This window comes from Lissotriton helveticus, chromosome 2_1, assembly GCF_964261635.1.
Source record: "Lissotriton helveticus chromosome 2_1, aLisHel1.1, whole genome shotgun sequence".
In the NCBI taxonomy this organism is placed as follows: Eukaryota; Metazoa; Chordata; class Amphibia; order Caudata; family Salamandridae; genus Lissotriton; species Lissotriton helveticus.
In genome coordinates, this window is record NC_136059.1 from 29,295,687 (window position 1) to 29,321,415 (window position 25,729).

A 25,729-nucleotide genomic window follows, 5' to 3' on the forward strand; every position below is an offset into this window, starting at 1 on the left:
GAGGCAGGATGCGTTTCACATGTTTGACCTGAAATATCATTACCTCGTCAGTGTACATGCTCCTACTAAGACAGCAGGAGTAAATATCTTGTGGAAGACAGATTTATGCACTCAGATACTGAAGATAGTACACAACACCAATGGTCACTATATGAAACTTACCTTGCAATGTGGTCCCCATCTAATCACACTTTTAAATGCCTGTGCCCCTAATGAGTTACAAGACCCTTTCCTTAGAGAGCTACTGTGAGAACAGCTGGCGACTGTGAGTGGTGACATGCTTATGAGTGGAGACTTAAATTTAGTATCTATCAATCAGAATTGATATAGCACAATGCTATCACCCCGGGGGTATCTGGGTGCTGGGGTTGCTGCTTCTGCATAGAATAGCCACTTTATAAGTCACTTTCTGAAGTTTTGGAGGGGTGAGGTCATTCCAGGTCTTGGCTGTGATGTAGTAGTAGGAGCGGCCCCTGCTGTTGCTGTGATGAATACGGGAGATATGTGCGAGGGCAAGTGAAGTGGAGTGCATGGGTCTCAAGGGTAGATGGAAGCTTCACCAGTGGGTGATGTAGGATGGTCCTTGGTCATGGAGAGCTTTCTAGGCATGTTTGAGCATCTTGAACTGGCATCTCTCCTGGATTGGGAGCCAGTAGAGGTTTCTGAGTGGGGAGAGAAGTGGGTCCATTTGGGGAGGTACAGGATGAGTGCGGCTGGTGTGTTCTCTATGGTCTGGAGACTTTTGAGGAGTTGGGTTGGGATTTTGGTGTATAAAGCTTTGCCAGAGTGAGGTGGCTGATGAGAAGGACTTGTGTGACAGACTTTCTAGTGTTTACTGGGATCCATCTGAAGGTGCTGCAGAGCAAGGAGAGTGTGTGGAAGTGTTGTAGATGAATCTAGGACTCTAGTTAAATATTCCCGATTTATGCCCTTATGTGGTTATATCAAATGATATCCTTATATAGGCATAAGAATCATACCCATATTAAGTCATAGCCAATGCAGTCCAAATACGGCTAGGCTACTCCCATAGACTCCTAGAAAGTACTACGTGTTCGTAAACAAACCAAGCCTCCAGCAGCCGGGGAATTCCCCCTGCTTCTGTATTGATTTGTCCTAGAACTCCCGGAGTCCTGAAAGAACTGCGAGTTCCTAGTGACGTCTTATGTCCACCCTTACGTCAAACTCGGCACCTTACAGGTATAAATATACCAGCATCTGCCCTAGCAAAAGACACGGTGGTTTGGAGCAGATCGACTATCTACTTGCCCGACGCCATGCTGTAGCAAGTGCCGAAGAAAGCCGACCCTCCCGTTGACGCACTGAGAGAGACACTGTCTTTTCTCCTGCCGAGAAATCCAGATCCAGTGTTTCCCTGTCACCCTTGTGGGTTGCTGGGAGATCGAGTCCTGAGAGAGAGATACAAGACCTCCTTCATTCTATAACCAAGGTACGGAGCTGATTAGACCCTTAGAGAATTCTTGATTCAGATTCTTGGCAGAAAACTATCCTAACTCAAACTACATCTCACTTACTCCTTCCCATGTACTAGGCTTAGGTTAGGTACAACGGGGTAGGCGTATCTTAGAAGCACCAGTTGAGTACTGTTAGTCATTATTTTATCATTTTATGTATTTTAACCATTTTAAACACCGTATGGCTTAGAAACCATACCTTGCTTTTAAAGTATTACTTTGTAATACTCCTTTTACTGTACGCAGTTTACTTTACGACAAGTATTGCGATTGTAGCAATTCACTTCTCTTGCATGAGAAAGAAGACTGTTCAATAAATAACCTCTTTTATTGAAAACGCCCGTCTCTCTGTTTCTCTGCACTTCTGGTGAAACTAAGCATGCACGATTGACTGAGTAAAATAGCTATCTATTGTTTCCGCGACTCTGGAGGTATACTCCTTATTCTGGAGGGAGCAAAGTTGTCATGTTTACGCTTTTGTCAGAAACTAATCCCTTCTTGTGTACTCGAGAAAGTTTCTAGTGACCTCTGAGCTAGCTGGTATTCATAATTAAGTCTAATATATTCAATAGAGACCTAGTCGACCTCAGTCCTACGTCTAAACTATCGTTTATGTTATTCCAATGCGCAGAGCCTATTGGGAATATAAGAACTACACTACAGAAGCAGGAGGAGGTGACTGACCTGACTTGTCATTTCATGTTCAGTTGATTGTCAAGGATTATGTTGAAGTTGCATGCATACATGCATGGACAGTTGGTGTGGGTGGGGGCTCCGAGTTCTTCCAGCCACTAGCTGTGGTCCCATGCAGAGTTACGCCGCATATGATGTCCTTGGAGCAGAGGTGAAGACAGGTAGACAATGCTTTCTGTGTGTCCTTAGAGGAATGCAATGGTCCACTTGAACGCGTGTTGCTGAATGCCGATGTTGTGGAGTACATAAGTGAGAATGTGGTGGGAGACGGTGTTGAACGCTGCTAAATGGTCAAGGAGGAGCAGAGTCACCATTTCTCCTCAGTCGAGGAGAATTCTGTTGTCATCTGTTGCGGCAATCAGTGCAGTCTCAGCGCTGTGATTGTCCTGGAATTTTGATTGTGAGGCATAGAGTAGGTGTTTCGGGTCAATGTAGCCAGTGAGCTGCTGGATGATGGCTTTTTAAGTACCTTGGCTGCGTATGAGAGCAGGGAGATTGGACTGTACTTCTTGAGGTGGCTGGGATTGGCGGATGGCTTCTTTGAGAGGGATCTCCCTTCTGTGTATTTTCACCCATGTGGAAAGGTTAGGTTGCTAAGGTGCTGGAGGCATTGAGGAGAGTCATCAGTTCAGTGCTAACAATTCTGGGTCTGATGTTCAAGAGATGGAGGCAGGGGGTTGGAGGGTAAGTGAATGCATGAGATGATGGTCAAGGTAGTTTGAATGTCAAGGGAAGACCAGGTTGTTATAGCTGGGCAGGTGTTCGTAGGTTGGATGAGGTTGTTGTTTCAGCATGTAGTGGGTTGGGGGTCAAACTTGTAGATGTTGGCATCGTTACTGTGGAAGTAGTCTGATAGAATTTTCCAGAGTTGAGAAGGCTGGACACAGTTTTCTGTGGCTGCAGGGTTGGAGAACTCCTTGATGATTCTGAAGAGTTCCTTAGTGTGGATGGTCATGGCGTATATGCAGCCAGTGATAGCTGCTCTTTTGGTTTTCTTGATGTGCTGATGCTAGTCACTGAGTGCTGTTTTGTTTGTAGCTCTATGGACGGGTTCCTTGGTAATCAAGCAGGCTGATACACCTCATACCTCAGAATCACGAAGCAATGGCACATCACCACTTTGGTCCCAGTGGCTCTATTGTGGGATACTGTCTTCTAAATTTCAGGGAAGACAGTTCAGGCCCCTGGAGAGCCACAGAACCACAACCTGTGTTTCAGTGACCAAGGAATTAGATAGGACAATAGGAAAAGTCAGCTTCTTTGTGGTGCCTGCATATGCAGTGGAGTGACTCCTTCACGCCAAGGGAGATTTCTTTGGATGTCCTTGATGCCCATAGGGCATCTGGAGGACCTTAGCGGAGCACAGACACAGACGAGGCAGAAGACTTGCAGAACAGCAAGACCAGAAGCATCAGGAGACTTCCTCGATGCAGCCTTGGTTACATGTGAAGTCCAATAAAGTCCAAGTGTCCAGATGGGCAAAGGGTGTCTTGCTTTTAGAGGTGAGTCCTGTTTTCCCAATGAATATGAGGACCCACCCACAGGGAAGCATTAAATTACCATGGAAAGGGTTGGAAAAACACAGGGACTCCTCTCAGAGGAGGGACTGGTCAGAGGGGATGGAATTCCTTGTCCTGTGTCTCGTTTCGCACAACAGCGTGAAGGGAAATATCCATTAAAACGCACTGCTTTTCCAATGCTACAATTTCAACATAAGTGCTTTTACATCGCATGCCACTGCAACGCATGTCACTGCAACACATGCCATTACAATGCATTATAAGGTAAGTAATGGTAGGGTTGGTATGTGTTTTGGGGTGGATGGGAATAGAAATTTGTAGTATCCTGCATATTATACTGTAAGGTGTTGTACCAGCCCTGCTCTGACAGTGCCTGTGCTCTGACTCATTAGAATGTTGGAGTCTGATGATGCCTCGGAATGTTGGGACTGAGGGAGGCAGAGCGACAGTGGGTCGTGGGCTGAGCAGCTGACAGGCAGCTCCTGGTGGGGCTCTGATCTACCACATATCTATATGATGTCCTGTACCTTACAACCTGTTATCTTCATGAAATAAATCATCTTGAAATACTACCTTCATGAGTGGACCTTCTTCACTACATATTTTGGCGAAGAGGTGACGAAGAACCTACAGCTACAAGCTAATCTCAGGTACCTGATTTAAAAGTGGACTTGGAGATGGCGCAAAATAATGAAACTACAATGGAAACAACCACAATTTTCAGAAGAAGAGGTATCCACAAGAAGGAATTACCTACGAAGAAGAAAAGCGTATTCTACACAGTACAATGAAGACAACTGCAAGGAAGAAACAAGAACTTCAAAGAAAAGAAAAAGAAGACAACAAGAAACAAGTAAGCACAAAACACTTCGCCTGTTAGCCCCACCAGTGGCCTCACCACCGGCCAGCCCTAGCCCAGGCGTGATGTGCTTATCATCTCTACTCATCCTGGACTTGTACTTTATCACCTCAGTCTGCTACACTGCTACATGCTTTCTACAACTTACAGACACCTGGTTGTTTAATCTTGATTTTAAAAAAAAGCGGTAAGATGTGGCAGCTGACAGATATGCCTTTTTACTACATAAAGCTGTGTGATCCTCTGCACTTGCTCCCTGCAATGTGTGATCTTCTGCACCTTTTGATGACTTTTGAATGGGGTTGCACTAGTGTGGCTGCAGTGATGGTTCACGACGTATTTCTGTGGTGGCATCATCCACTGAGTAAAGGCCCCATACATCGTGCTGGAATCACCCTTCATCTACAGTGTTCCTGATATCGTCGAGAGGCTTTTCTGCTTTAAATCTGCAAGGGACAACGTTGGTGGTAACTGACATATTAGACACTTTTCATGTGTATTTTACTATAATGAAAAGTGGTTCGCGAGGATCTAATTTACACGATCTAGCCACAACCTAGAATCCACGCAGTAAGACGCACTGCTTTCATAAAAAAAAAAAACAGATTGAAAGACTTCCTTGTCAAGATGACATTCCCATCAGAAGTAGAAACAGGCTTGTATATTTTCCTTTGAATACTATGTATTAGCCCTTGACCATAGCTTCATACATTTGTAAACAGTTATCTATGTTTCCAACATTTATTTAAACATTAATAGTCCTTGCGATAGTGAAAGCAAGCAATCTGTGCCTTTTGAAGAAAAAGCTGGATCTTGCTAAGACGAGGATTTTCCCTATTTTCAAACTATCACGAGGCAGTAATTGACATTGAAGTCAAACTTCATTTGTAATTTAAAGAGTTCAGCTGTGCGTGTGCTAAAGAGATTAAGTGTAAGGCAGTAATTGGCGCTTGTGAAGACCAGCTGCTTTGACAATGGAAAATCATCTCAGTCACGGAGTCTTTTACTGTTTAACTTATGAACCATAGCAGTTTACATGTGCGCTTAATTTGCCTCAAATAGAAGTGCGCAGTTTGACGCTACTTCAACCGCCCTCCAGCGCGCGCATTTCTCTTCACCTGTTGAGCTGCGCAGATTTCTCTGTGACGACACGTCTTTCGACACGTCATGGCTGTGTAAATCTTAGTTTAAACGTTTAGCGCATTGGCGTGCCGGAAGCCTCCCAGCCTTGCACCATAAACGTGCCGCCATGTTCCTCATCGATAATCTTCTACCGTAAGCCCTAGAGCTCAAATACATCTCTACATGGAATGGCATGGTCAGCACTTGCCGGAATGTAATGAGACACTAATTCCACGCGCACTTCAAGTTACAGGTCGCGGAATGATGAATCTTCTACTGCGGCTTCATTCTCTACTGGCACTGGGCTTTGGAAGATCTCTGTGGAAGTCATCGTTGTTTTCATGCTTCCTTTCAGACGCCGACACACATTTGGAGCACTGGTGAGCTGTTTTCCTATGCGCAATCGTTTTTTGTACATGGGGACTTTTTTCAGAGTGCTGTTGGACCGAGATCTTTGTTCTTACTCTGACACAATCAGGAGCAAGATAAAGGCATTTGCTCACCCATGTAAATACTATTGTGCCTGAGATGTTTGAGCCCACATAGACTGGCAGATTCAATTTGCACGTCGGACCTCTTCTACGAGCTTACATTCAACAATACTTGTGTTAATTCAAATGTATGCTGCCTGTCTGTGTGCCTTTCACATTACAATGTCTGCTGGTTTTTACCTCTGCAAATATGGGTATCATACATACTCCAGTAAGGGTCACAGGACGATGGTGACACACACACACCTATTTTCTTTAATGATTATAAATTGTTTAGTGAAACATGATGGCACATTATCTTTCATTGCTGACATCATGTGTTTAGGAATTTTGAGCACACATTTTTAGGGGTTCAATTTTCATTTAACTTGTGTATACCACACACTTTTCACTTTTCACTTCCCTACATAGGGAGGACTTAGTGCTTATTTTCAGGCATTAAAACACTATATTTTACACCCTACATAGGGATGGGTATGGGTTCTAGCCCCATTTGCCCATATACGTGCCTACACAGGCCATTCACGGTTTTCACCCTCACAAAGGGCACAGTTGCATACTGTCTTTACCCTCACACAGGGATGGGAATGGGTACTAGCCCCATTTGCCCTCATATATGTGCCTGTTCACATTATTTTACCCTACACAGGGATGGGAATGGGTTCTAGCCCCATTTGCCCATATACATTTGCCTACATAGGTAACACACAACTTTTAGCCTTACAAGGGCACCGTAGATAGGGTCACAGTCCCATCTACTTTTTCACGAGTGTCCTCACATAGGGAACAGTGTTATGGGTTACAGTCCCATTTACATTTACATTTTTACCCTCACACAGGGCGTATTATGGGTCACATTCCTATTTACATTTTTCACCCTCACACAGGGTATCTTATGGGTTACATTCCAATTTACATTTACATGGTCACCCAACATAGGGCGTCACATGGGTTTCAGTCCTATTTACAGTGCTCCTCACACCCTTACATAGGAGTAGAGGACGGTCATGGGTTTTAGTCCTTATGACTGATATTGTCTATTTAAATTTTGTTATTTTGCTGTTTTGAATAACGCAATGTTACACTTACATCGCATTTATATTGTTTATGGAAAACAGAGGGAAGTTGTAGTTATACTGTTTGTATCTACTTTGCCTCTTCTCTGTTTTCCTATTCGTCCAGCTTTCCTCGTGGTGTCATTCTCATTGCCATCCCTGGTTTCTGGATCTACACGTCTTGTTGTCGTCTTTTGCCTCCGAGCTTTCTTTCGTTCTTTTTTACTCTTTCCTTCCCTGTTCCGGAGGAAATCTGTTACTCCCTCTTTCCTGTGTCTGTGTGGAGGCTGGCACCAGTTTTCCACCGGCCTTGTTCTTTCTTCCCTTCCTGCCTGCCTGGCCAGTGGGTGTGTTTGGGGGGTTTAGTCCTTGGTGCGTGTGAGTTCTTCTGTCCCTTGTTGTTTCCATTTTATGATTACTCATTTTACCCTCTTCTTTTCTATGTCCGTGAGTCTGTGTTATCTCTATCGGTTTCCGCTTTACTCTTCTCTTCCTACTCCTCATTTCCTTCCAGCTGTCTCTTCACGCAGCTTTGCTTACACCTTTCCTTGTTGTTGTTTCTGTTCCTCTGCTATTCTTCCTTGTTATCTCTTCCTTGGTTCTCTCTCGCTAGTTGTTATTCACGTAGTGGTTTAATGCTTCTTTTAGAACGAAAGTGACAGTTGGTCATGGGCTGAGCAGCTGACAGGCAGCTCCTGGTGGGGCTCTAATCTACCACATATCTATATGATGTCCTGTACCTTACAACCTGTTATCTTAATGAAATAAATCATCTTGAAATACTACCTTCCTGAGTGGACCTTCTTCACTACAAAATTGTTACCCCTATGCTATCCAAAACGTTCGATACTGTTGCACTCACAGGACTGGGAATAGACATTTTTACCCCTACAGTACCCCACACTTGCAACACCATTTGTGTAACTGGATGTCTGCAGTTTGCTGGTATTCTTATTGGTTGATCTTCGGTCTCTGATATTTGAATATGGGGAATCAGAAAGGGTACCTCTATGGGGAGATCCTTTGAAAGGTTCAAGCTTGAACAGTCTCCAGCCAACACATAGTGGTTACCTACTCAGCTGAGGAGGATATTTTCCCTTACCCCAAGAACATTTCCTGTTAGTAGGTGAGATGGGGACTCTATGTACACAAAAGAAAATTACTCAGCAATCCCTTAAATAATAACCCAACCTAGAACAGAGGCAACACCATGTTGTACAACTTAAACTTTCTCAAACACAATGTTGGACTGGCACGAGACTGATTCTGAGCATCACCCAGAATATGTTGGCCTTTAGTCCTGTCATATGTTTTTCACTTTTCCAATAGGAACTGTGCATTTCTTGGGGGCACAAAAACTTTGGAATTGGTGCTAGACTGATTCCATGCACCCCTCATTTTTTTCCTAGAGATCAGCAAGTTTAGAGTTCCACCATAAGCCCCCCTAATCTATTTTGATGGCAAATGGCTTGGGCAACCTCAAAACATGACAACCCAGAACACCCCCAGGAATCAGGTCACAGCTGAAGAACCTTTTCGCTCATTCGCTAGTTTGCACTCAGAGAGATATACAAGAAAGATGTGATGGGGCATTTTCAATATTTATTGAACCATCGTATATGCACTGCACTGATTAATAGACAAAAGCAAATAAAAGTAATTAGAATTATAAGGACGGTTAAGAAAATGAACAATTCCACCATCATGCTAAAATTGTATGTGCTTGCTGGCATATAAGTACTAAGTATAGCGAACTCCTACTATGCCTAACCTGGTTGTCTATGGTGTGTGTGCTCTGCCAAGAATCTCCTACATGATGATCTAACTCCCCTTTACCGGAAGACGAAGTTTGTATGTGCCCTGTCTTGGTCACAGGTTGGACATCCCTCCTCATGGAACGATCAGGCTAAGCTGAAGCACCAACACAGCAACGAACTCGCAGTTGATAGCCAAGTGCACTCCCCCCAAGTGCATAAGTATTACAATGGTATTCATGACTTCATTTTGCATTGTCTTGCTGAGCCAAACCCCAATAGGGCTTCAAAGAATGATTAATAACCTTGTTACTTACCTGGAGCACGAAAGTTTGAAACTGAATAATGAGAAGACCAAGGTGGTCCGCTTAGTAGACCCCAAAAAATCGACCTTTAGATGGTATGCAAATAGAACCCAAATAAAGGAGGAAGTGTCTTACAAATATTTAGGTCTAAAATTGGGGCGAGGACCGACCCACAAAGAACACAAAATAGACCTAAAGCCGAAAACACATTCCTTGATCTATGCACACAGGTTACTATACAAAAAATTGAGTTGTCCAAACTACACCCATCTTTTAAAGGTGATGGAATCACAGACCTTACCCACCTTGTCATACGCACTGGTCACCTGGTGTGGCGAAGAGGCGGGGCTGCTAAACAATCTACAAACAAAGGTATACAAAGCGGTTTTAAACCTCCCAAAATCACCCTTACCAGCACAGGTTCGTCTAGAATTTGGCCTGCAGGACCAGAAGTTTCGTGGCATGAGTAGTTTCTTGAAACTTTGCCACAAAATACATCTGTCTGAAGAAGGTTTACTGGACAGCCTGTGTTGGAAAGAAATTGAAAACCAGCTGAAACAAACCACTCTAAGCGGTTGGGGAGATTTCTTGATCAAATCCTTGAGGGGGTTAGGAATTCAATCGACATGGGATTCTATCTCAGACAGGACCAGCTTTGACAAAATAACAAATAATGCTGCTAAATGGAAATCCTTTCTGGAAGACAAATCAATAATCTCCAAACATTGACATGGGTGGACAGTGATTAATTCATACTCCTTGATAAAGTCCCAGCCTTATTTAGAAAGTCACTTTAACATGACACTAAAGCAAAGATATATAGAACATCGGCTGGGCTTACACCTTTCGAAGGATCTGCAACCATCCTGGAAAGGCAGCCACACGGACCTTCATTGTCGCCTATGTGGTTACCAAAATTAAACGCTACCCCACCTGCTATGCGTTTGCCCAGCTCCCATAGACCTAAGGAGACGGCTTTGAAAAGACATTTTTAATAAGCTGAACATTCGTACATGCAGGCAAGCTGTAATTCGATGGCTGGAGGGATCGTCTCCCATGTTGGCTTGTAGGGGGGTCAAATACATGAGAAAAGTACAATCTCACCTACGACAAGCGGAACTTGGAGAAACAAGTGAAGTTGAAAACGGCAAACCCAACGCTTGATAGATAAATTTTAGCAGGGTGAAAACACGTCATTAAAGAGCAGGAGAAATGGACTGATTTGAGACGACCAGTTAAAAAAGAAAGAAAAAAAAAACTTTTATGGACTCGCCAAACTCAAGATTGTATAAAATAAGTCTTCAATTGCACTCTATGACTTTAAGCACACGATAATGGGTAAAAGTTTCGAGATGAAATGCCTCACGCCATACGTATTATAAAGTGTGTGAAAATTTTAATGAATAGTTTTCTACTGTATATTTGTAATAATTTTAAATAATAGGAAACAATAAATCTTTTGACTTGACTTGACTTGACTTAACCTTGCATTGTCAATCAAGCACATGTGTGCCAAAATGCAATGTTTGAAAGAGAAGGCAACTTAAGAAATGTGTGCATGCTATAATGGCAGTGCTTCTTACTGAGCGTAACTGAGCCTAATGAACCCACTCCTCAGACAAAAGCCGACTAAAGAGATAGGTATAAGAATGGTATGTAAAGGTTTTCTGAATTGCTAAATGGTTTTAGGAATCCATTAGGAATGACTATTTGAAGGGGCATGTTTAGGGTGCCCCTTCTAAATACCAATTCCTTATGAAATGTATCAATGTTTTGAACGAAAATCCCATCACAAAACATTTTACCACTGTCTCAAAGGAGTGGTAAACCATTAAGGGAGGGTTCACCTACTTGATTGTGATTGTGGACAAACTTTTTTACAAGATATGTTTGTGTAACTTTTCATTTTTTTCAATGCATCCTGTTTTCATTTAAGGAAAGTGGACAACATTTAAAAAAACAAATATTGCTTTATTTAAAAATAATAACAGACATGGTCGTCTTCTGACCCCAGCAGATCACTGTCAACCTGATTGTAGCCAATCGTAGTGGGTCACAATTCCGAACTACCTCATGAATTTTGATGAGAGACGTCAAATTGTGAATCAATACAATTCTTTATTTTATAAACTGACATATTAGTACATCGGTAGGTTCTCAAAATACCAAAATGTTCTGTTGAAGTTGGAGTTCAAATTGCAACCACTTTTACTTTTACTGCATCCATTTTACTACAATGCAAATAAGAAATTGCAATTGCAAATCATTATTAGTCGCAATTTACGATTTCTCACTTGGAATCTTTAAACATGAAGTGGCGTATTTACAAGCCCTTTGTGCTGGCAGTGCATCAACTTTTGTGACTCACCTGTGGTGCATCCTGCTGCCCCATATTCATAAGGAAAAGTAAAGCCACCCTGTGCTGCTTTTTGTTCCCTCATATATATGACCCCTTTACACACAACACTGCGTGAAAGGGGCATGCCATAGGTGTTGCTGTGGGTATTCGGACCTAACATCCATGGCAGGTGCGCCAGAGGCAAGCCCGTCTGCGCCCGTCCGCGCTGGGACACCACCAGACGCCAGACACGCAGGCGGTTCCCAGGTAGGGGTGCTGAGCTATACCAGGGAACATCTGTTGTCCATTGGTTGTGCTGTGGATCTTGTGGTTCTCACCAAGGGGCTGTTGAGGTAGGCCCTCTTTGCTGCCCTACCTGCAGCGACTGGGTTCGCTCTCTAGGGCCCATCACCTCTCCCCGATATAACATGAAAATCTTACTCTTGAATGTCTGTTCGCTAGTAAAACATTATATGGAGGTCTACGTCCTTATTGAGGACGAGTCGCCTGATGTACTTTTTATCACCGAAACTTGGTTGACAGATGCCTCAGTGGCTGAACCTGGGCTCGCCCTTCCTTTGGGGTTTAGTATTTTAACCCTTAATAGGGAATCAAGTGGCGGGGGTATAGCAGCCTGTTATGGTTGCACCTTTGTAAAGGAGGAGGTGGCTGGGTGCGAATGCGCCCGTTTTGCCATCTCCTTTAATGCTCATTCATCCATCGCTGGTCTTTTAGTGTATCACCCTCCTGGGGCCATCAGTGACTTTAAGGCAGCCATTATCGATACCGCTGGTTCGCTGGCGCTAAAGGCGTCAAATTTCTGCCTGATTGGGGACCTTAATTTGCATTTTGACCACCCCAATGACCCTAATATCAGCAGATTGCTTGCTGAGCTCGCTGCCTGCCAATTAATACAGTTAGTAGTGGGTCCCACCCACTCAGCCGGGCATTTACTCGATCCGATGTTCTCCAACATCCCTTCTCTTTTGGTGGGGACTCCTAGCCCGATGTGTTGGACTGATCATTTTTTAGTCACTTTCTTTGTTCCCCTTTTCACGGACACACCTAGAGTGAGCCTTAAGGCCACTCTTAGACGGTGCTGGCATAAACTTAACATATGTTTATGTTTATGTTTATGTTTTTGGCAATTTTTATAGCGCACAACTACCCGGGGGTGTCTCGGCGCTCAGTGAACAGAATGATGGCTATGGCAGAGTTTAATGTGGGAAAAGCCAGGCTTTTAATTTCTTCCTGAAGCTAATGAGTGTTGGGGCCGTTTTAATGGAGAGGGGGATGCGTTCCAAAGTCTGGCTGTGGAAATCACGAAGCATCTGTCACCCCAGTTGACCTTTTTAGTTCGTTGGACTTTAAGCAGATGAGCTGAGGAGGAACAAAGCGTGCTTAGATTTTCTAGCAGGCAGAGGGCGTCCTTGAGAAACTGTGGGCCTAAGTTGTTGATAGCTTTATAGGCAATACACAATGCCTTGAATTTTGTATGGCTCCTAACAGGGAGCCAGTGAAACTGTTGGATATACGGGGAGCTGTAGGTGAACTTGGGAATGCCCAGTAGGATTCTGGCTGAGGCATTCTGTACTAGCTGAAGCCTATTAAGAACTTGTTCCTGGGCATTAAGAAGGAGGGCGTTACAGTAGTCTGTTTTGGAGAAAACCAGAGTGCTGATTAGGGCTATACCAGCTGAAATGGGAAGGTAGGGAAGAAGTTTTTTGATTTTCTTCAGGGTGAAAAAGGAAGTGGAGACTACGGAGTTGACATGATGGTGAAAGGTCAGTCTATTGTCGAAAATAACTCCAAGGTTACGAACCTTGGTGACAGGTTCTGGTGGAGGTCCCATCTCAGTTGGCCACCATCGAGGGGACCAGGTAGGTTCCAGTTTCCCGAATGTCATCATCTCTGTCTTGTCAGAGTTTAATTTAAGACGGTTTGATGACATCCAGGAACTGATTGCAAGCATTCCTTTTTGAAAGCTTGCAGCGACTATCGCTCCGTCGTTGTGTACAGACAGGACCAATTGGGTATCGTCATCACAGGTCGTGAGGGCAATGCCGTAGGACTTAATCACCCTCGCTAAGTCCAAAACATATATGTTAAACAGGGTCGGACTTAGCGAGGAGCCCTGTGGTACTCCGCAAGGAAGGGAGAAGGTATGGGAGGTGAAAGGGCCCATTTTTACTGTCTGTGAGCGGTTGGCCAAGAAGGAGGCGAGAAGTTCTTTGGCCTTGTTCTGAATGCCTATTGCTGAGACACGGTCGATCAGGGTGGCATGATCGACCATGTCGAAAGCTGCAGAAAGATCTAGCAGTATTAATACTGCCGCTCCTCCTTTGTCCAATGTCATTCTTATTTTTATTAAAGCAGTTTCGGTTTCGTGTCCCTGCCTAAACCTAAATTGGGTTTCGTCCAATAGATTGTTTTCATCTATGAATTTAGAAAGTTGTATATTCATAGCTTTTTCAAATACTTTTGCTGGGAAAGGGAGACATGCGATGGGTCTGTAACTAGATGGGAAGAAGGGATCAAGGGTGGGTTTTTTCAGGAGTGGCTTAATGATAGCCTCTTTCCAAACTGAGGGATATGAGCCCTTAGTGAACATAGCGTTGCAAATGTTCGTCAAAGCGGGGGAAATGGCTTCTAGGATAAGGTTGAGAATAGCCGGAGGGCAAGGATCTAGGGGGGATCCTGATTTAGTGCTGGAAATTAAACGGAGGACTTGTTCCTCAGTGACTGCTTTAGAGACAGAGAAGGAAGGAGCGTTAGTGGGTGATGGTTGATTGGTTATGGAAGTGGAAGGAGATTTATGGATGAAGGCTGAGAAGATAGAGGTGACTTTGTCCTTAAAGAAATTTGCAAGGGAGTTACAGAGGGATTGAGATAGGTCAGAACGGGGGGCAGGGGGGTTTGAGAGTTGATTGACCACTTGAAACAGTTTTCTTGCGGAATTTTTTGCCTGATTAATTTGGGAGGTGTAATACATAGTTTTTTCAGACGTGATGAGGTCTTTTTATTTGGAAAGGGCGCTTTGTATGAGATTTTGTCAGTGGGGTTGTAGTAACGGCGCCAGTGTCTTTCCAAATTTCTACAGTGCTGTCTCTGAAGACGTAGGGATTCCGAGAACCATGGGGCAGAAGGAGACTTTCTATTACGTTGGGAAGTTTTTAAGGGTGCTAGTTTAGAACAAGCCATGTCTAAGCTATTGAGGTAGTTACTGGAGGCTAGTGACAGATTTGGTTCAGTGGTGATGATGCTCTTGGTCAGCATAGAGGCAAGATGAGAAGTATTGATGTTTTTCCAATCTCTAGAGGAGATAGGAGGAGATAATCCGATTAGAGATAGTGGGGATTTGATTTTTATGGAGAAGCAGACTGCTGAGTGGTCAGTCCAGATAAGAGGGATCACATCTGAAATCAGAATGTAAGGGTTATTAGTGAATATCCCATCTAGGGTATGGCCTGCCTACATACAAGATCTTTGTGCCATTCTGACATCCTCATGCCCTATTTTTGACACTGACCCCGAGCAAGCTTATAACACTTTCTGTACCTGGATACTCCAGGCTCTAGACTCCCTGATTCCAGCCAAATGGTTGAAGGGCCGTTGTTCAAAGTCTAATCCCTGGTTTGATGACTCCTTGGCTGCCTTACGCAGTTCTTGTAAAAAGCTTGAACGCGCTTGGAGAGAGGCATATGATCCTGGGGCAAAAAAACTTTATCAGGAAGCGATTAAACGCTATCACAAGGCTTTACATCAGGCCCGTTCGGCCTTTCTCACTAAGGAGATTAAGGCCAGCACCAATCCTGTTAAAAGCATTTTTAAAATACTCCATGAGTTCAAAACCCGGAAAGATCCTGTTTCAGCATTTATGATGTCTGAGCGACAATGTGAGGAGTTGGCTATTTTCTTTGTTCAAAAGGTTGAGACCATCTATAAATCCTTCTCTACTGCCCCTACGGACTCTGCTCCCATTGTCACTCTTTGGCCCACTACTTCTTTAGCTGTTATCCCTCCTATGTCCCATGACAAATTTCTTACGCTGAGTAAAAGGGTCACATCGGGCTCCCCTATTGATACTATGAAACTTGGCCAATTCAGGGATGCTCTATCTGTGCTATTGTCACCTATATGCCAGATTATAAATTCTTCTTTTTCTACAGCAGTAGTGCCCATTTCTTGGAAAACAGCGTGGGTGGTCCCCTTGCTGAAAAAATCTACTCTGGACCCTGCTAAGCCAGAAAACTTTCGTCCTATATCCCTGCTACCTTGGGTCACAAAAATTGCTGAAGCCCACATTAAAAGCACTCTCTCTGGCCACCTGAGCAAGATTGGCGCTTTAGACCGCTCCCAGAGTGGATTCCGCCCGGGCCATAGCATTGAGACCGCACTTGTAGCAGTGTGTGAACATCTCCATACCATCTTGAATGAGGGACAGACTGCGGCTCTCATCCTGCCCGATCTCAGTGCGGCTTTCGACACAGTCTCCCATAAGATCCTCTTGCGCCGCTTAGAAGAGGTGGGCGTAGGAGGCCCGGCCCTGGAGTGGTTCCGCTCATTTTTATCGGACAGGTCATTTCAGGTTGCGGCCCCCCCCTTCCTCTCCCATGCCCATGCCATCAAGCAGGGGGTTCCTCAGGGCTCGGCCTTAAGCCCGGTCCTGTTTAATCTCCATGTGCAACCTCTGACTGTGGTAGCAAGAGCCCACGGTTTGACTGTGATTTCGTACGCTGACGACACTCATTTGGTGGTGGCCCTCTCTGAAGACCACTCTCAGGATGCAGTGCAGTTTCAGGCTGGCCTTGCTGCTGTTACGCAGTGGATGACCTCTAATTGCTTGCAACTCAATGCGCACAAATCAGAGATGTTGTTGGTGGGGAAGGATAAGGGACTATGGAGCAGACATTGGTGGCCGGACTCTATGGGAGGTGCCCCCACCCCTAAGTTGGCTGTGAAAAACTTGGGGGTTTGGTTCGACACGAAGCTAGATTTTCAAGAGCATACCAAGAAGATCGCGGGCTCATGTTTTGGTCTCCTCTGTGGACTACGACCTTTGCTTGGTTTCTTTGATTTTCCCACCCATCAGCTGATAGTCCAAGCAACCATTTTGTCCAGGCTGGACTACGCTGACTCCCTTTTATTGGGAGCCAATAAGGCGGAAGTTATGCGTCTGTTAAGGGTGCAGAATGCTGCTTCCGAGTCCTTTTGTGGCTCCCTAGAACGTGTTCTGCAATGGGTGCCCTGCGGCATCTGCACTGGCTGCCTGTGCCCCGTAGGATTGAGTTTAAGGTACTTTGTTTAACCTTTAAAATTTTGAAAAGGTTGTCTCCGGAGATTCTGTCCAATCTGCTGACTCCCTATGTACCTACTCACCAGCTGCGCTCGGCCGAGCACTTCCTTGCCATGGTTCCCCGGGTGAAGCGGTTTAGAGCAGGGGGTCGGTGCTTTTGGTATCTTGCGGCCAAACTATGGACACATTTGCCGTCTTGATTGCCTTCTATCCTTCCGTAAAGCGATTAAAACCTTTTTATTATCCAGGGTCTAGCCTTTTCTTCTAGGGCCTAGCTTCTGTACTCTGTTGGCATGTCTACTAGCGCCGGAACGCCTCTTCAATGAAGCATCTGTTGCGCTATATGAATGTTCCAAATAAATCTGCAACATTTCCAGATTTACGAGAATTCATGAAGCTAGAAATGCCTCAGAGTGCTATGCCTCCCCAGGGGAGGCTTAGGGAGGAGATATGTTTAAATTTTTCCTTGTTTTTCCTCTTTCTATGCGTGCTACATTCTGCAGCATGCATAGAATGAAGAAATCACCACTTGTGATTGTTTATGTGCAGGAAGGTGCCGTTCCTCACATAAACAATCATTAAAAATAGGGACACCTTCCTGCACATATACAATCATTCCCCTCAATGCAAGCACTCTTGCACTAAGGTGCAAGGGTGCCCTCGTCAGTACATGCCAGCAAATTGTGCACTAGCGCAGGGGAGAGAAAAGGGATCTGTCATATAGTTGCATATATGATGCATCCCTGTGCTTCAGAAATAACACAGCAAAGGTGCAGCCAAATGGTTGGCAGCACTCTGCTGTGTAGGTCCTTTGTAAATGAGGCCGCAAGCTCTTAGTTACCATTGATTGCTCACTGCAAATTCTATGGATGACTCTAAGGTTGAATCAATTTTCATTCTTTTTCAAATTATACTTCCAATAAAAGTTTTCTTTACTCCAAGAACAACCATCAGCATTGACCATTCATAGAAATCTGATGGGTTCCCAACTAATTGTTCAGTGAATAAATTAGCATCTAGGCCTTAAAATAATACTGCTTTTCGAAAAGCAATGCTACACAAAACCAAACGAATGCAGAGTTTTGTTGCCCATGGGTTTCATACAAAAAGTATCCTTTTATGTAAGCATTTATTTTTCTGTCCGTCGTTCTTGTGTAACCCAATTTACATATAGGGGCGATTCCGATTCGGTAAAAATCCCTTTAAAAATAGCCGTACGGAGCATAATTCCCGTACAAATCGTACACGTAAACGTCACCGTACATACGATTCAGATCCAAAGCAGATCTCCGTACGAAATGTACTGACAACCGTACGACTAAAAAATATGTGCGATTTGTATCTGAAACACGCAGTGCACGACGTCTGTATGTAATTAAGCAGCAGATTCCGGCCCAGCAAGTACGATGTGTCTCTGCGACACTCCGTATGACTCTTTTTCTACCGGAGCTCAAAACGTCCGGAAACGTGTTTTGTGGTGTTGTGCGAGTCGTTTTCACCCTCCTTGTGCTGTTTCACAGTGTCCGCATGGTTCAGTACGGCTCGTTTATTTATATTTACTTCTGTTTATTTGTGTGTCCGACTCGGTCATACGCGACATTCTCCGCGGTCCTTGTGCTGTTTTACGTGGTTCGCATGCGCATCATTCAGTGTGGGTTTGTCTCGTATTTGATTGTGTGGCTCGCTCATACGTTTTCCGTATGAATCACATTCTGATTCCCCGGTCTGGATCGTACTTGTCGGGCTGTACAGCATGTTTACGATTCGTATGGTTCACTTTGAGGGTCCGTGTCATATGGATTTTCCCTTGCTATTCGTACAGTTTGCAATGATTCGATCGTATATTTTTCATACGAATCGTACTACGGGATTCGGACGGTAATTGGATGAGTTGTACGGAAAGGGCTACGGATTCGATTCAGTCATAGGGATTAGTTTACCGAATCAGAATCGGCCATTTGTCTTACATCCTCTGTATAAAAGGAATCTCGGGTCTCATTTAAAACCCACCAATGAGCTTTTTATAGAAACTAGATGCACCGTTGCTTTCTTTGGCCCTGAATATATCCTGTTAGATCTACACTGTGAGCTGATGATTGTAACAAAGATCTATTTGATCAGTTGGCAAATGTGTTTCCCGTCTTGTTCTATTGAAGTGATTTGGTTTAAATGTTTATATATCACACTGTTTCTAAAGGGTTTTTCTTGTCCCTCTCTTGTTTTGTTACAGATTCCCCGCTCAGTCTGCACTGAGAGTTGCCTTCCAGGGTACCGTAAAGCTCCTATAGAAAGGAAGCCCATCTGTTGCTTTTACTGTGTGCCATGTGCAGAAGGAGAGTTTTCAAATAGCACAGGTGAACAAAGCAATTAAAATGTATACTGATGTCTGTTTTATGTCTGATTACTGCAATAGCACTGATGTTATATAAGACTGACGGGTGTAAGACAAATATAACCTAATTGCCAAATCTGGTAGACATGTTTAATCTTCTATGGCACTCCATTTTTGTAAATATTTATGAATTAAGAGACCTAGGTGTCTATATGCCAAATTCTCATGCAACACAGTGGAGCAGCCAAAAATACTGTACTGCATTGCTTGAGATGAAGACAGTGGGAGCATGCCATATCAATAGAGATTTTCTCAGAATGGCAATTAGGAAATTGCCATTCCGCATGAATGACATCTTTATTTTTACATTAGTAATTCCTAGTGGGTCACAAATCAACCTACTTCATGAATGAATGTCTGACAAAATATAGAAAGACATAATATCGAGGTACAAAAATATCAGAGTATTAATATCGATGTCAACAATATCGACATACTATCTACAACAAGGTAAGAACAGAAATATCGGAAAAAAATATCGATGTCAAAAATATCGTTTTAAAAAATATTTCGTTTTTTTCAAATAAAAAATTGTGTAAAATAAATTAAATAATTCTTAAAAATATAATAAGTAATATACATAATTTACTAAAAACATAATTAAACATAGTCATATATTATATATTATATATACTTATTTAATAATCATTTTTAATAATTATGTTAATAAAGTATACATAGTTAAAATATTATAAATTACAAATTCATCTATGCACATACAATATTGCCATAAATAAAAAATGTATATTTATGCAAAACATATTTAAATAAAATAATTTTAATATTTTTAAAATGAAATACTACATTAGCTAAAACCCTACAAAATATAATAAATAATAGAGGGAATAAAATACGATTATAAATCCAAAAATAACAACAGTACGTAAAATGTTGGATAAGCGGAGAAGTAAAACTTACTATTCCCACTCCAAAGAGTGCAACAGTAGGGAAAGTATTGGATAGCGTAGCGGTAAAAATTACTATTCCAACTCCAAGGAGTATAACAGTAGGAAAAGTGTTAGATAGCGTAGGGGTAAAAATTACTATTCCCACTCCAGAGAGTGCAACATTAGGGAAAGTGTTGGATAGCGTAGAGGTAAAAATTACTATTCCCACTCCAGAGAGTGCAACCGTAGGGAAAGTGTTGGATAGCATAGGCGTAAAAACTACTATTCCCACTCCAGAGAGTGCAACAGTGGGGAAAGTGTTGGATAGCGTAGAAGTTAAAAATACCATATTTATAAATAAATTAATATTTTAAAATATAAAAAACAAATATATATCAATCTAAACTATTTACAAATGCCAATGCATCATTATTAAAAACATAATTACCAATGAATAATTAAGTACAAATACATTATTAATAAATATCAATTAATAATGATTAATTGCTAATTAATAATTAATCACCATTAATATAATTAACAAAACAATTAATAAAAATTAGTTATTACTTAATTACATTTAAATTACTTCCCACCCTACTCACCTATAAACTCATAACCCGCTACAGAACATAATGATCAATTAATCAATTAATACAAATTAATTAACAATTAATAATTAATTAACAATTAATAATTAATTAACAATTATATAATTAACAAAAACAATTCATTCAAATAAATGATTACTTAATTACATTTAAATTACTTCCCACCCTATTACCCTATAAACCCCTAACCCACTACAGAACATAATTACCAATTAGTCAATTAATTTAAACTAATTACCAATTAATAAAAATTAATTACTAATTAATTAAAATTAATTTATAATTCATAAAAAATAATATTTAGTTTACTATAATTCAATTACTTCCCACCCTATTACCCTATAAACCCACAACCCGCTACGGTACTAAAATACAAAATGTAAATAAATTACAGTAAAAAATATAATACATATTAAATACTTAATAATATAGAAAAAAATCATATAAAAATCGAAATAAGTAACATCGATATTAGTACCATCGATATTACTAGAATTGATATTAACAAAATCGATATTACTTAACTTCGAAATTCTGTCCCTTCGATATTAAAAATATAGATATTACTTACCTTCTATATTCTGTCCCTTCGATATTTAAACATCGACATTATTGTATGTCGATATTTAAAAATCATTATTTTGCCTACCTTCATGAATATTAATGAGGTAGTTCAGAGTTGCGACCCATTAGAAATGAGAGCCATCACAGAGAAGTTGGTCTTCTGGGGACAGTAGACCTCTATATTCGTAATAACTTTTAAATAAACCAACCTTTAAAAAAAATATATATATACTGTTTTCCTTAAAGGAAAATAGGATGCGTTCCAAAAGAAAACAATAAGGGGCCTATTAGGATGACGGGCGGACTTGGTTTGTACGCCATCCTGACGTGGAAAGGACCACCTGCCATAAGGGCAGGGGTCCGGTTGGGGGAATTAGGATGCACCTGCCACAGTGGCAGGCACATCCTGCATTTTTACCAATGCGGCGGGCGGTGCTGAAAGCACCACCCGTCGCAAAGGTAAAAATCCATGTTGTGCATTTCAAAGCACAACGTGACATGCACCGCGCGGTGCCTGCCACGTTGTACTGTACCCCCATGTGCACCCCCCACACCCCCAGAGTCCCTGGGGGCCTGCAACGTGCCCCCGCAGGGAGTCTCAGCTTGCCGCAGTCATTGTTTAAAGCCCATCCTAATATGGCTGGCGGTGTCTGATAGACACCGCCACCATATACAACCCTTTTCTGCCACGGTCGCTAGGCGACCGGGGCGGAAAAGCGGCGGACAGTCTTTCCGTCAGCCGTGGACACCCCAGTCATCGTAATATGGCGGGGGGTCTTTGCAGCAAGGATGGCGGTGGGTCGGCCCCGCCAGGACGGCGGTGGCTACCCGCCAGTCTGGAGGGGGCGATCCGCCGCCATCCTAACGGGCCCCTTAATGTTTACCCTTCATTTTTTTAAGTAGGCAGTGACCGCTGCCTCCTCGTAAAAAATACATTTTTTAACATTCTCAAAGGGGAAGCGATCCACTGGGAACTCTTTCCTATTTTAAGGACGTGATAAAAACTAAATGTATTGTGACTGGAAGTCGGTTGCAAGACATTAACCCCTTCAGCACGGCGTGAATTTTCGCGCTGTGCTGAAGGTTCTATTAAGCGGGTGGGGACATGATGGAGTGGTTCCGTCATTAGCACAGCTCAACCGGCGCTCATGACGGAACGACTCCGTTATGAGCACCGAAGGGTTTAATACATAGCACAGAGAGCGAGTATCATTAGTAGCTCCTTCTAAATACTTGATTACAAACCGAAATTCTAACCCTGTCCATTTACAGTTTGGTGTTTGAATATAAAATGCATTTTACAACCGCAAACAGTCTGTGATTTGGGCAGTTTGCTACCTCAAAATGTTCAGTACATCTGGTCCCAAGTTCTCTACTGAACATTTATGTTAGTAGTTTCATTGTGAATGAAAAGACTGGAGAATAGCATTCACTCAATAGGAAAACCTGATATGCATGAAATAAGAGGGGCGCACTCTGACTTTATCGCTATCGCACATCAACAATGTTGACATTTGCACATCGGATTGTGCATGAAACTGGATTGTCTAAACTGAACACCAGATTGTCTACATTGAGAATTTCAAAAGCAAATTGCAATAATTGATTGTGCTGTGATAGTGATGTTAATTACAGTAAATGGGAGATGATTTGGCCTTATTGCCAAAGCAGCTGACCTTGAAGCTGGGCAACCAGGTTCTGGTTTGGCAGTGACGCTCAACATCCTGTGATTCTGGGCAAATCACTTAATCTCTCCCAGCCTAACAAAACATGAAAGTGTCCATCTGTAACACAACTGGTCAAGTGCTCTGATACCTTTGGGTCAAGTTTGTACTATATAAAACTGCAGAACAAAATACATTATTAAATGTATAATGTATTGATCCTATAGTATCTTTATAGTCTAAGAGCAGCTACAGCTGTTTCAGGGGGAACCTTTTGGAACATTGTTTATCCAATGTCAAGTTCAGTTTCATGTGTGCTTTCTTATGTTGATCAACTATCTTGCATATTTATATCTTTAACTTTATTTTCTTCTTATGTCTTACATTTTAGACATGGAACATTGTGCAACATGCCCAGAGGGCGAGTGGCCCACTGATAGAAAGGATGGTTGTATCCAGAAAGCCATTGTTTATCTCTCTTATAGTGATTTTCTTGGAGCAGTTTTGACATCTTTATCTATTGTACTATCCATGTCCACGGCTGTTGTGTTGGGAATCTTTCTCAGATATCGGGACACCCCAATAGTGAAGGCCAATAACAAGGATCTCAGCTACGCTCTCCTTGTATCTCTGCTGCTGGCCTTCCTCACCTCTCTTCTCTTCATTGGACGCCCTGCACGATTGACATGTTTGATCCAACAAGCTGCATTTGGGATTATTTTCACTGTTTCTGTGTCTTGCGTATTAGTGAAAACCATTACTGTTGTGATTGCCTTCAATGCCATCAAGCCAGGTAGCAGGTTAAGCAGATGGCTGGGATCTCAGGTATCTGCTTCCATGGTCCTCGTGTGCACACTGGGGGCAGTAGTAATTTGTCTCACTTGGCTGCTCACTTATCCTCCTAACCCAGCCACTGACACTCAGTCTGAAATTGGAAAGGTGATCCTACAGTGTGACAACGGTTCTGTCACTGCTTTCTATGGGATTCTTGCTTACATGGGTCTGCTGGCCTTTGCCAGCTTTACTGTGGCCTTCCTAGCCAGAAACCTTCCTGATAGATTCAATGAGGCCAAGCTCATAACATTCAGCATGCTGGTGTTCTGCAGCGTCTGGGTGTCCTTCCTTCCAGCCTACCTTAGCACTAAGGGTCGATACATGGTGGCCGTGGAGATCTTTGCCATCTTGGCTTCCAGTGCTGGGCTGCTGGGCTGCATATTCATTCCCAAGTGTTACATCATTCTGTTCAGACCGGATATAAACAAAAAATGCATTTAGAAGTCAGAAGTAATGTATAATCACAATATCAAATGTATACCCTGATCATCATGAGATGTGGTGAACAGTATCGCTTTTCAATCTTTTTCTATTGGAAAATCTATTAGTGTTTCAAAGGGAATTATTCACTCATAAACCTATCTTAATAAAGGGCTCAGCACAAGCCCTCATGATGTAATTACTAGTTATCAACAAAAGTATGTTACAAGTGTTGTCAAGTAATTATGCACGTAATTATGAACAAAGAAAATGAATTTCCTTGTTAACCTGTTTTTGTGTGTCTGTGACTTCCACATTTGCGAAGTGCAATCCTTTCCTGTACAGGTATCACTTTTACAATTCCCGTTAAACATTTATTATCTGTGGTTTTCATTTATTTCTGTTTCTGGAATGTATGTCTAAATTTAGGATTGATTCTATTGAGCAAATCATTCCAGGAGAAGACAGTTGAATACTAATGGCTTACCATTCATTGGAGATAAGACTAAAAGGAAGCAAATAGACGTATGCACTTCATTCTCCTGTTGGTTTATACATATTCTTTATCTCTTCAACAAACTGGTGACTTGTTATAGACACCACAGTAGTCAACCCAACCCTACAAAAACATCGTCTGAGCCCTTACTAAAATCCTATGCAAAGTACCCTGAAAGTCCAAGAAGTGACCCTTTTTCCACAGGCCATGTCAGGCATAGGGTTTTGTCCTTAGAGCAACTTTTTCTTTTTTAAATTCTTTTTATTGAAGTTTTCAGGCAAAGCATAAGCATAGTGTATATAATCCAGTACATACTCAAAATGTCCAGGATAGTGTGTCCAGCAAATACATCGGAAATTACAGTGCGGGTAAAAAGGTGGTAGAATTGTTTAACTCCAGATCTGTTTTCTTCACACTTTTCTTTAGGAAACTGATTGAATTAGGGGCACACCCTGAGCAGGTAGAGATTATAAACTTAGAAATAACCAAAACATTGAATCAGTGTGCTCCCAGGAAAGAAAACAAACTAAATGGGAAATCACCTCTAAAAAATGGTATAGTCCAGAACTTAGATTGTTAAAAATGAAATGCAAATCGGTGAAACATAAATGGAGAAAACCAAAGAGAACAGTGACAGGCTAAAATAAAATAAGGAGCTAAAACCCTTAAACATACTAAGAAATCATACTTTTTAAAGAGAATTGAAGAAAATAGTAATTCAACTAAAGAGCTATTCAACATAGTGAAGGAACTTTGTAAGTTGGCTGTCATTTCCCAAGCATTGGCTCCCTCAGAAGATAACTGTCAGAAAGTTAGTAACTTTTTCTTGATAAAGTTTCCCAAATGTATTCTACATTTAAAATTCAACAAAAACTGGAGGATTTTAATTGGGTAGATTTGGAACCCCACTCTGAAGCACCCTCTTACTTAGAAAAAACGCAGTTCCTTTTATG

General features: G+C 42.2%; 2 protein-coding genes across 2 annotated transcripts in view; one reads left to right on the forward strand and one right to left on the reverse strand.

Moving 5' to 3' along the window:
- The first annotated feature begins 5,698 nt into the window (after positions 1 to 5,698).
- On the forward strand, positions 5,699 to 25,085 carry LOC144819186 (vomeronasal type-2 receptor 26-like). The gene is made up of 3 exons (XM_078677159.1): positions 5,699 to 6,049; positions 19,139 to 19,262; positions 23,418 to 25,085. The coding sequence occupies exons 1-3, from the start codon at positions 6,011 to 6,013 to the stop codon at positions 24,299 to 24,301; spliced, it is 1,047 nt and encodes a 348-aa protein (XP_078533285.1). The 5' UTR covers positions 5,699 to 6,010; the 3' UTR covers positions 24,302 to 25,085.
- LOC144819187 (uncharacterized) overlaps positions 24,135 to 25,729 on the reverse strand; it is a 203,515-nt gene continuing 201,920 nt past the window's right edge. Inside the window, exon 4 of the transcript XR_013607227.1 lies at positions 24,135 to 24,265. The gene's annotated coding sequence lies outside the window, so the exon portion shown is untranslated. The remainder of the gene's footprint in view (positions 24,266 to 25,729) is intronic.

Excerpts from the sequence above, each read along its gene's own strand:
- LOC144819186 (XM_078677159.1), top strand. The coding sequence starts at position 6,011 with ATGCTTCCTTTCAGACGCCGACACACATTTGGAGCACTG. Across the intron at positions 6,050-19,138 it reads GACACACATTTGGAGCACTG|ATTCCCCGCTCAGTCTGCAC; the intron begins GTGAGCTGTTTT and ends GTTTTGTTACAG. Across the intron at positions 19,263-23,417 it reads AGAGTTTTCAAATAGCACAG|ACATGGAACATTGTGCAACA; the intron begins GTGAACAAAGCA and ends CTTACATTTTAG.